The sequence below is a fragment of the Macrobrachium nipponense genome, chromosome 46, assembly GCF_015104395.2.
Source record: "Macrobrachium nipponense isolate FS-2020 chromosome 46, ASM1510439v2, whole genome shotgun sequence".
NCBI lineage: Eukaryota > Metazoa > Arthropoda > Malacostraca > Decapoda > Palaemonidae > Macrobrachium > Macrobrachium nipponense.
Window position 1 is genome coordinate 33,076,830 of NC_061106.1, and position 12,242 is coordinate 33,089,071.

The window sequence follows — 12,242 nt, forward strand, 5'->3', positions numbered from 1 at the left end:
ATTGATGTTGTTTGAGACGTTGTGAAAGAGATTTACCGGTCTGTCCGTAATAGACTTTATCACATGCGTGTATGTATGAATGACATCCGACAAACTCTCTCTCTCTCTCTCTCTCTCTCTCTCTCTCTCTCTCTCTCTCTCTCTCTCTCTCTCTTTCCATTCCCAACCTCCACCCCCTTTAGTGCCATTGATGTCTTACCCCCACAGGATTCTTTACCAGATAGTAAGTAGTAATATGGATACTGGACTTAGGTATGGTTATGATAAAATCGTCAAGTTTATTTAGTTACTAAGTCTACGGACAGAACCGGCCACGTTTCAGGGAATCCCTTCCCACCCCTCCACCCCCTATTGTGCTAGGGATGCTAACTCCCATAGCCCTGCTTTGTAGATAGTAAGTCGTAAGTATACCTAGTTTGGTTGAAATTGCTTAATGCGTTTCAGAATTATGCTGGCAGTTACAATACATACATCCATTGTATATATATGGAAGATAGATATGTGAGTTTGTGTTTGTCTTATATATATATATATATATAGATATATATATATATAGTCTATATATATATATGATATATATAATATATATATATATATTATATATAGTACTTTGTTATATATATATATATATATATATATATATATATATATATATATATATATATATATATTACAACAGAAAAGAATTCAATTTTTCAAGAAATCATTGATAATCCTAATGTGGATTTTGACCGATTGCAGTTTTGGTAGTGCGTACCTTCATCTTCACAGATTATGCAGCATAAAAATCTATCTTTAGTTAATGTTATTTGCTAATTAACGTAATGAACAAGACAAATTTACTGTTCTTATGAACGCCAGTGACGAGTAACAACAACTAGTAGAGGGATAGTTGTTCCCCCGCAGTTTGTCGGGTTACGAAGTGTTCGAGGAGCTGAGACGTGGAAAATGGTTGTTTTCTGTTAGCGTCGAACACAGCTGAAGAGAAGGACAGGTTCACTGAAGCGTTGGGCTTAAGGTAATGGTAGCTTTTTAGTTCTACCAGGCCTCGTAGGACTAGGAGCGTGCGCCTCTTGTCTGTCCGTGCGAATAGTGGTAAAAGTTGAGTAGGGTTGAAGGGGATATATTCACTACATTCTAAATCATACGTTTTAGTATTTTTAACGTGTTAGTTCCTATTACTAGAGAATGCTCCTGCTAGATTGGTAAATATGAGTGAACTGGAGTTTAGCAGATATAAACATTATTTTTGGTTCAGTTTTTGTTTGTTAGTTTTCATGTGTGCTCATTCTCTTCCATTCATAACTAGTATCTTATTGTTTACGAGGTATTTTGCAAGCCTAGATATACAAAATAATTATCTATTTCTCAACGCTGCAAAAACGTAGTTCTACTGTTTTTTTTATTGTTATAGAACATAATATAATTTTATAGTTCAATTTAGGTCTGCGTCTCACGAGCTCGCGTCCTGCCATCTTTTAGCATTTTGCTACCCAGGCGAGAACTTAGGTATCATAATTCCCGCCACCAAATTAGGGGAATTTGTGGAATTTGTGCTGCTAGTTCATGAGAATGAACAGTCGGGTATTGGCCACTTGGTCCAAAGTTTGGCGGCAAGATGCTAGAAGAAGATGCCGTGAAACGTGCGCTCTTGTGCGACACCGCCTTTAAGATCGTTATTAAAGAGAGTCCAGTTTTATAATGAAATTCAAGGGCTTGCGAATGTCATATTCTGGGGGATAGTTATCAACCTTGAAGAGGAGCGTAAAAGAATGAAAGAAGGGTTCGTTGAATGAGTGCCACTTAACTCTTTCTTTCAGTGAACAGAACATCGGAAATTGACGAAGCAACTAGTCACTTAAAGAAAAATAAATTAATACCAGTTACATTTATAGCACAGAAAGTTTTCCCGTAATATTTTCATAGAGAGAATATTTCAAAATGAATGCTTGAATGCGTCTGTTATAGTACCTTTATGAAAGATCTTATAGCTTTGTAAAGAAATTTCTCAGTGTTGTTTGTGGTAAATGTTGGTCTTTTGTTTGTTAGCAATAGATTTTAACTAATTTTATTCTTTTTTATGTATTATCATCAAAATCCCCTTACCTCTCTCTCTCTCTCTCTCTCTCTCACTTTCCGAAAATTCAGATTCAAATAATTATTTTTTATTACTTTCCTATCGAGTCTTTATGAAATCGAACCAAAACGCTGCAAAAACTGGATGTTTTCAATTACTTGAAATGAAGTACAAAAAAGTATTCCACTTTGAACCAGATATATACGTTTGGGAAATGGTCTTTCGGTAATGAAACAGATGCAAAGGCATACAATGCGTATGTTGTTCAAAGTAGCTTCGTTACGCTTGGCAGTTTTTAAGCTTGAATAAATTGCCGCTGGCAAGTTGATCATTTTTAACGCAGGCAGGTAAAAAGTATTATTTTGGAATTGTCAGTCTCAACTGGGCCTAAAAGTGGTAATGATTAATTTTCATCAAAGATTTTCGCTCTTTTGATCTCGCCAGTTTGCATTTGTTATAATCAAATTGAAATCGCATAACTTTTACGCAGTCGGCGGCTTTTATCTTTGATCTCGATGGCGTTTGTGCTACGCTTCCAGTGGTATAATGCTAACTAAAGTACCAGGCGATTATGGTCGAGAAATATTTATATATATATTTCTTTTTAAATTATACATCTGTCAAGTGTAATTATAATTTTTTTCTATACGGTTATGGGTAAACGATGCTGTAAAGGGGTGATTCTGTTACGAGATTAAGAGAGTGAAAATTCCGAACGCAATTTTTTTTTTTTTGCGTACGTAAATATTGTCTTTCTTTGTAAATATCTAAATTACTTTGACAGTGGCTCCTATTGTGGTGGTTTTTTGAGGAAATATGTAAATGTATTTTAAAAATTGCTGAAGTTCAGTCATGTTACATTGTTCATTTTTCAGTCGCATATGTCTCGTCATTGTTTATCATAGTATCTTGTTTATGCGCGCGCGCACACACACACACACACACACATAGATCTTGATGACGATGATGCCATGTGATTGTGTATGTGATTTACATATGTAGGGAGAAGAGAGAGAGAGAGAGAGAGAGAGAGAGAGAGAGAGAGAGAGAGAGAGAGAGAGAGAGAGAGAGAGAGCATAATGACGATGATGCCATGTGATTGTGTTTGTGATTTTCCTGATATTGTTCACAATAGGTGAGAGAGAGAGAGAGAGAGAGAGAGAGAGAGAGAGAGATGATGATGATGATGATGATGATGCCATGTGATTGTGTGTAAGATTTTCTTGACAATGCTTACAATCGGTTCTCGTAGATTTACACGAGAGAGAGAGAGAGAGAGAGAGAGAGAGAGAGGAGAGAGAGAGAGAGAGAAGAGAGCGAGAGAGAGAGGGGGGGGGGGGGTGACTGTGTGTGTGTGTTGTGCTGGCTGATATGTTGGTCCTTGTCGTTGCATAGCGGAGGTGGCGCTTGGTCTGATGCCGAGGGCAACGCCGAATCTCCTCTTTAAATCTCTCTCGATGCGTGAACATAAAACCGTATTACGTTGGAACTCAGCCATCGTTCGAGCCGACATCCGAATGCGCACCTTAATGGCGAGATGGGTGCGAGAAATAGACACTTGGACAAAACACCGACTTGTAGGAGGAATATTGTCTACAGTGTTTTCTCTTTGCTAATTTTTTTATGCGCGTTCGATCATGTTACGTTTTGTTCCTCAGGGTTGTAACTAACTGAATCTGAATTGATAGAATAGTTGTAGTAGTAGTGGTGGTAGTAGTAGCAGTTGTAATCAGTATTTTACTGGACGATTTCTGTAAAAATTATTTGAAGCTTACTTCTGGTTATGTTCTGTGGATTTTTCTTTAAATATATTTTATGAGCAATATTATATTTCGACTAATTTTACACAAAGTATTTAAACCAGCATAAAAAGCACAATTAAGTTAATTCTTACTTTACATCTGTGCTATCAAGGAAGAATGCTAGCTCTTATTTTTCAGTTCAAAAATGTCTTGAAAGTCGTCTGTCATCAGATCCTGTTCTCATTTCCTCGTCATTCCATCTGCGGTCGATTTCCTTAGATTTTGATTTCTTAGTACTGGCTGACGAATAATTTTACATTTACAACTTTTTTTTTTGCGAAGTACTATGAAGGGTTCATTGTATTTTACTTCATTTTTTAAATGGTAAATATAAAATGCGCGATATTTAGCAATAGGCTGCTACCAATACTAATGTTATTGGAAATGTAAGCTTGATGTAATTTTTTTTATTATTAAAATTTCAGATTCCTATTGCTCGAAAGTTTATTATCACCATCATCATCCTTATCATCATCATCATATGCTTATCACTCTCAAATTTTATAAATAAACGTTTGAAAGAAACAATAGTAAAGAGCCATTGCAGTAAGTGAAATAGGGCGGGCAGATACCGTAGACTGCAATAAGATTCTCTTCTTATGTTACTGATGACAGTTAAATTTTGCTTGGTGTTTCAAGCTATCATATGCATAATTTTTCATTTAATTTCAGATTTTTAATGAATATAAAATCCTGAACGCTACTATAATGGTGTGTTCTACGCCATGATGTGTAAATGAGACTTAGAAAGTGTGGGATATGTGAGGGTTGGCGTGCAGTGCCCCGCATGTGACGCAGGTCCAGCGGGGACCACGCGAAGATGACACACGAGGGAGGTCGGAGGCCTTCGGGGGCGCGGAAGGAGACCAAGACAAGTAACGCCCCTTCTCGCACCAGCATGAGCGGACTGTTGCCCAGCCCCGTCGTCTGCGGGGACGATCCAACCTTCGTTTCTTTCTACCGCAACGGGAGTTCCAAACGGTTTTCCGACAGCTACGACAACATCAAATACAGCGGAAGTAGTTCTACTCGGCAGCAGCAGGAGAACGGCGGACGCCTTGGCCTGGCCAACGGCGAGCGCTCTTCAGATTCGGAAGATTCGGGCGCCACCAGCGGTGCCACGAGTGGCAAGGAAGCCAGCCCAGGCTACGAGGAGAGTTCTGGTTCAGAGCAGAGCAGCGGGCCTCCTCTCTCCGAAGAGAACAGAATCGAGGATGACATAGAACCTGCTCCCAGATACATCAGGTCCTCGTTGCCGAGATCTCAGACCACGCCTGCTCTCAATGGCGACCACTGCCTAGATGACGCCCTGAGACCACTCACCCATTATGGCCAAGATTCTCCCAGCAACGAAAATTCGAGGTTTGACAACGGGCTCAGTCGCATCAGAGCAGCGCACGAAATTAACATAAGTAAGCTAGCATATCTCGAGGCTCTTTTCCAGCGCGCCAAGTTGGAGGAGATGCGGTTGAAAAACCTGACCGAGAGTCAAAAATACAAAAGTGAAACCAGGACCAAAGAATCGACGAGCAAGAGTTTGCAAAGCCCCGAGAGTGGTTATAAGTCGTTGCCCTCATCCATATCAGATTACGGACTCAGGAATTATTCTGCTTCTTTGGGCGCATCTAACCCATCGTCGATTAATAACAGTAGTTGTGGTTCCACGTTACCTGACGGTCAGGCGCTGTTGCGAACCATTGAAAGTCGCCTACAGCAGGCCAGACCACAGGAGAAAAGTGGCGCCCGGACTCTCTACCAATGTGGAGGCAGCAGCAGTGTAGGTAGCCTCAGCCGTTTGACAGGTCAAAGCCCCGTAGCGAGTGGGGCATCAACACCAGCGCGATTTGTTTCACCCTCAAGAACAACGGAACAAACATCTGGCAGTGTGTCTAGGGATTCCTCCGCTAACACTCCTTGTAGCACCCCCGCTACAACCCCAGGGGGGACGCCCAAGCGCCCCGATGGCCTTGGACGCTCCAGTGGGCATGTGAGCCAAAGATCCCTTCCCAATAACTATCGAAGTCGGTCAGCATATAGTTCCCCAGCAGTTTCCCCTCAGCGTGGTCCGGACCCTGCTGGGTTTTTGGTGTCGCCTCCTAATGGCGGACCTGCACCGAGAAGGTTCTCCAGTTTGGAACTGCGGGGAAGGGGCCAACTTCGACAGTTGCCCTTGCGACACACTGCCCATGGTTTCCCGACTTGCGTGTTGCCCATCAGCCCGCCGTCGCCAGCCCAGGGCACTCAGGCTTTCCATCGCAAGATGCAGCTCTTCTTCGAAATCATGGACACTCAGTCGAAGTTCTCACAGGTAAGGGAGACGTCTATATGTCGTGCTTGATTTTTTATTTATTTTCCTTCTAATCATTTGTCTTTTTTCTTACAAAGGTGTTGGACCAAACTTCATTTTTGCACATTGGAAGACTACTATTTCTGAAATTGTATGCTGCAGCTTCTTTTTTTATGTCGTGATTTCAGTCATGAATCCAAAGAAGGTGATTATGATGACCTATCCCTTTCTCTTTCCCTTCCTCTTTTGATAGAAATCTTATCATCAGGTATTTAACAGTTTGAAGCTTGAAACGTTTCAGCTAGAATATCCAGATGTTAATTTTTCTGTGACCATGTTAACAGGTAATCTTCGTACCTAAGGTAATTTTGCAGGGATATTGCGACTTCCATTATTATGGCTTATCAAATATATTCGTGATGTATTTTTTTCAGGTGAATTTCCTCCAGGAAATTCTTTCTTTAATCGACTTCTAAGGTTTTTTTTTTTTATTGTATCATTTGAATAATTCCATTTAACTTTTCATTGATGTTGTATAGTATATTTCTTTCACGATGTATTGGGTTCATTTTCTAAATGTGTTTCATTTGGCAGGAGGATTTACATATATATCCGGTACCCATGTCAGAATATTGTATAGAAAAATATAAGACTAGAAAAGCTCAAACGAATGCTTTAGTTTGCACCAAGTTTTTAGTCAATTCTCTTAGAATAGCCATAGGTTTCAATATATTCATAGTAAGACATGTTTCGTGTTGAAGTTTCTCCTGAGAGTAGGATTTTAATTTGTACAGTAATATAGAAATCTTTGAATTATTCAATGCCTCATACTTTATTATATTTCTCTAATGTTCAGTCTCATTTTCATAGCTCGCTCACTACTCCTCATATGATCAACTGCAGTACAAGGTAGGTCCCAATACTGTGCCTCACTTGGAGCCTTCCTTTCCGGTAGAAGACCTATGAAAAGTATATTGTATCAAAACTTGAGAGACGAGTCCAGTTTTTGTATAACAACCCCAGTTACCCAGCCCCCCCCAAACCCCCAGTCCAAAATCCTCTCTCTCTCTCACCCCAGCTCTTGTCTTTTTGCAGACCAGCGTAGATGTATATATATATTTTTTTTCTTGCACTTTTTTGTACCATAGATTTTGCATTGTATCTAGGGACAGGAAGGCACCTTAGTAAATCATAAAGACAGCATTATACTGTGTGTATGAATTAATGTTGGCTACGTTCCTCTCGTGTCCAAAAACTTCATCGGTTCCTAGATTTCCTGTATGTGAGGGAAAAAACGTAAAAATAATTTTGTCTCCCTAGTGTTGTAGTGGTGTCGATGTTCAGTTACCGTCGGGGATTATGCCTCCTTAATGGTAACCAGAACAAACGGGAACCATTGGTAGAATTGGAGGTTTCGTTCGTAACCTTTCGACAGACGAGAATGTTTACCGTTGGAGTTAAAAGGTCGGGGTGAACGTAACCAAGAGTCAAGTGAATCCTTCCAGTAAACATTTTCGTTAGAGTCACTTCCCTCAGAAACGTACACACGGGGTATTTAGTGTTTTTGTGTGTGTAGCATGGACAAGTGGTAGTACGAAATATTGTTTTCATAAATAGATTGAACATACAGGCAAACGTTGGTGCGTTTGTTGCTACTATTAAAACCACCACCAGTACGACGATTGTGTGTTCATCGTCGCCTTATACTTGGCTGATTTTGCCAAAAACAGTTTGTGGCATTGCTAATTTATTTTTAAGACTTATTTTATGTATTGAAATAATGACTTTGATATTGATTGACAAGTAATTATATTTTCATTCCCATGCTCTTCGTTAACAATCTTTCCATTTCTTTTCAGGTATGTCTACTAGATTTAAGTTTCTTCGTATCTGTGAGTATTGCTTTCTTCGCTTAAATGTTTATGTTTCATTTAATTCCCTTTTTTTTACACAAGTTTATCTTTTTCTAAATGTGTTACAGACCTAGGATAATTGTCTTTAAAAATTATATTGTAGTGGAGTACTTGTTCGTCATATAGGAATTCTCGGTGATACATAAAGTAAACTGAACATATTAAGGAAATTGAATATCTGATAAGTTTTACAAGAAAACTTACAATTGTTCAAATACTACTTTTGTGTTGTTGTTATATTGGCAACGGATGATGCTATATTTGACCTGATTGACAGATATAGGAAGTCGATAGTTTTCGCTTTTTCCCTCATATTAATTAAGCATTGTAACAATTAGCAATATATATATATATATATATATATATATATATATATATATATATATATATATATATATATATGTAAGTATATGTGTTGGTATATATCAGAAAAACTCTCGACTCAGATGAGTGTTCTCAGATGAGGTGTTTCTCTTAAGTTTCATAGAACTAGGAATTACTGAAGCCACAGTACAAAGGATCTCTTCCGCCTTTTCCTCATTTCCTGATTTTACTAGAAAATGTTTGCGATAATTCCATCCAAGACTTAGGCGTTACATGAATGTCCGTAGAGTTTGTAGGCAATAACCTCTTTATTTAACGATGATAGATATGTTGTTGTTGTTTTTTTTTGTTTTTTTAATATGGTCCCTTCAATCACTAGATTCTAAGATTACATATCACTGATGGCTAAAAGAGAATAATTAGCTAATTTTTTAAAAATTATATTTTTCGTCCATTCAAGTCTTTCAAAATTTTGAGGACATTAGAATTATTTCTCGAGTTTCAACATCAGATTCCCGCGATTCTTCTGACTTTTCGTTCCATATTTTTTTCGTAGTAAGTGGCTGAATAATGGCTCATAGTATTGCTCTCGTCTCTCTCTCTCTCTCTCTCCTCTATCTATATATATATATATCATATTATATATATATATATATATATACATATATATATATATATATAGATATTTATATATTATATAATATATATATACTTATAATATATATATATATATATATATATATATATATATATATATATAAATTTTTTCATTGTAAACCACAAAGCAAATTTCTTAGAATCGTTCTATTGAAGTTACACGTTGAAATACCGGGTTTTCAATTTTTGTTTCTTTTAGTAAGTGGATTTTGACGCTTTATAGATGGCTAGTAAACGGCTATTGACTGAAGAACAGTTCATTAAGTTACGATTTTATGAATTTATCGTCAGTGTCATTTGAAACTAGCTGGAAAACTGGCTCTTTCATACAGTTTCCTTTTAGAAATTATCGCATATTATTTCTGTGGTTGAATGATCAAGTTTCATTAGGTCAGTATGTGACAGGAAGTTTAGAATGCGCCCCACACATACACACACACACACACACACACACACACACACACACACACAGTAAAATATGGTTTCAAAGCATCAGGACCATTGTTGTTCACACACAGAGTAAAATATGGTTTCAAAGCATCAGGACCATTGTTGTTGAAAATGCTTATTTTTGAAAATTATTTGCAAAATGGAAAAGAAAATCATTTCGAGAAAAATCTTGACCTATCAATCAACGGTTATAAGAATTCTTCTCATGTTCTGGAAAAGAAAATCATTTCGAAGAAAAATCTTGGGGACCCCCCCTTATTTTAAATCACGTATAAAATTCTCAAATGTCTGAGGATACAATTCAGTCTTTGTTACCGTATAAAAGGGGCAAGATTTAATGCCAGTAATGATAAGAATTTAGAGAGAGAGAGAGAGACAGAGACAGAGAAATTTGTTATGGCAAGTCAGGAGAATGATGCACCATAGTTATTGCCATATGTTAGGGAGGGTTGAATGCTCAGGGAATAAATGGATGTGGGGAATAATATATGTATTCTATGGGTGTGCTTCATTCCTGGAAAACGATATATTATGGGAAGGATTTGACTTCAAAATCATGATGCTTGTCCAATATTTCAAATGGAGAATCTTATCGACGAATGGATTCTCCATCTTCTCTCTCTTCTATCTCCTTCTCCTCTTCTCCCCTATTCTCTCTCTTTACTCCGTCAGGAATTACTTTCTTCATTCCACATTTCATTTTCTTCAAATGTCGCTTGTGCGCAGTTTCACTTTCAGCTTTCTGTCCTACTTCGTCACATGGACTTTCAGTCACCCAACTTTCTTGTGGCTTCTAATTGATTTTTCTCTTCGTTTGGTTGTCTTTTTTTCTATTACTTTTTATTTACCCTCCCATTATCTTCATCCTTATTTCTTCTCTTTGTCTCTATTTTCATATCTATCCTCCTCCTCCTCCTTCTCCTCAGGTATGGAGCAGCTTACATAATATTCGCCTCGGGAAACTTTTGAAGACTTGTCTCTCAACAGAGGATTATCTTAAGCCAAGACAGGGACTGCCGCCCCCATTTCAAAAATCCTTTTCATGAGACTCTCTTATGAAAGAGAGTATTAATTATTTACCGATCCCATTATTGTGCCAAGTTGAGATTTTCATTCTTTCGGGTGGACCCATTTAGAGGTCTAAATATAACCCTTTTGTTTGAGGGATGGTGATATTGCCGATTTTTAGATTGGAATTTTTTTGTTGTTGTAGGTTTTCCGTAATCAGTGCAAACCCCCTTTTTTTTTTTTTTTTTTTTTTTTTTTTTTTTTTTTTTTTTTGTAGTACCTGATAAACCAAACTGTTCCAGTGCCGGGTCATCAGACCAAACTTTTATGAATCAGATCAATAGCATTTTTTTCCCCCACTTGGATTTTCATATTGTTGGGCACAGAGTACGTTTTGGGGTTGGAATGTTTTGCTGACGTTGCATGAAGTCATTTGCATTGGCATTATGTGATCCAATACTTAATATTTTTGAAAAACTCTTCTTAGTGACGGGACTTGTTTTTGGAGACAGCTCTCATATGAAACGTTAATTCGTCTTTTCCCCGGTGAAGTATGGTGATTGTTTTTCTTTTTTGTTATTAAAGTATAGGTGTTCCTCTGGCCCAGTGACATGTCAGCATCCAGTAACTGCAGTTATACTATGCGAATATTGAATTTCGACATTTTTACTCTGGTAGCTATTTCTAAAAATCGCCCCCCCCCGCGCCCCCCCTCCCCCAAGTCTTATCTAAATTCGAGTTCCTTGGTCGTCCTTAGATGAAGAGGAAAGTTTGTTATTGCTAGAGGGAGTAAATACATCAACTCATTAATAGTATGATACGACAACATCTGGTTATTCTTTGTTTCGATGGTTTGCTAATTTATTGTTTTTAATATATCCGTATATACATGTATATATTGTATATAGAATGATAGACAAAAGGTAGATATTTGTGAATATTTGTATATATATATATATATATATATATATATATATATATATATATATATATATATATATATATATATATATATATATATATATATATATATATATATATAAAACATATAATTATTCCAGGAATATGTAGTGACTATTTTGTCCCCACTTATGAGTTTGACTTCTTAAAAATAACTCTCGGTTATTCCAATCCTTCTTTCCCAAGTTTTCAGAAATTAACGAAGAGGAGCATGAATTTGTAGGCGTTCAGGGTAAGACAATAATCAGACTCCTTCTCCATTTATTGAATTTTGTCACGACAGCTGTTTCGCCTTATGGCTTTATCAAGCGACTACTGACTTACAATCTGACCTTTCGGCCTATTTATCTCATCGTGTGGGAGGTATGACCTTGAGGTATGGGTACTGGTTAGTCTAGGGATTAACAGCTTAAGGGCGTTGTTTTAGATACAAAGAACATAAGGACATATATACTGTAACAATAAGAGTGAAAGTTTATACAGTGGTTAAATAAATATTCAAAATACAATGCCATGTGCTAGAGTTTCCTTAAATGTATGTTTAAAATTTAATATGTTACATGTTGGTTTTTAGATGAAAATTACAAACATACATTTAAGGAAACTCTAGCACATGGCATTGTATTTTGTCCTGTGATCTTTACAGCACTCGAGGGGAACTACATCATCATGCTCTAAAGTTTTCACGGTATCCAGCAGAGAAATACATGTATCATATGAAACTGCTGCAATACTAACAGTTTATACTAATTTAGGAATATTGT

The 12,242-nt window shown here is 37.3% G+C and overlaps 1 protein-coding gene across 13 annotated transcripts in view; it reads left to right on the forward strand.

Annotated features, from left to right (window-relative positions):
- The window catches only part of LOC135214883 (dystrophin-like), a 1,767,410-nt gene that overhangs the window by 1,101,395 nt on the left and 653,773 nt on the right, over positions 1–12,242 (forward strand). For all 13 annotated transcript variants that reach the window (XM_064249322.1, XM_064249323.1, XM_064249325.1 and 10 more), the window contains one exon: positions 7,037–7,075. In XM_064249322.1, coding sequence (XP_064105392.1) covers positions 7,037–7,075 — 39 coding nt within the window. The remainder of the gene's footprint in view (positions 1–7,036; positions 7,076–12,242) is intronic.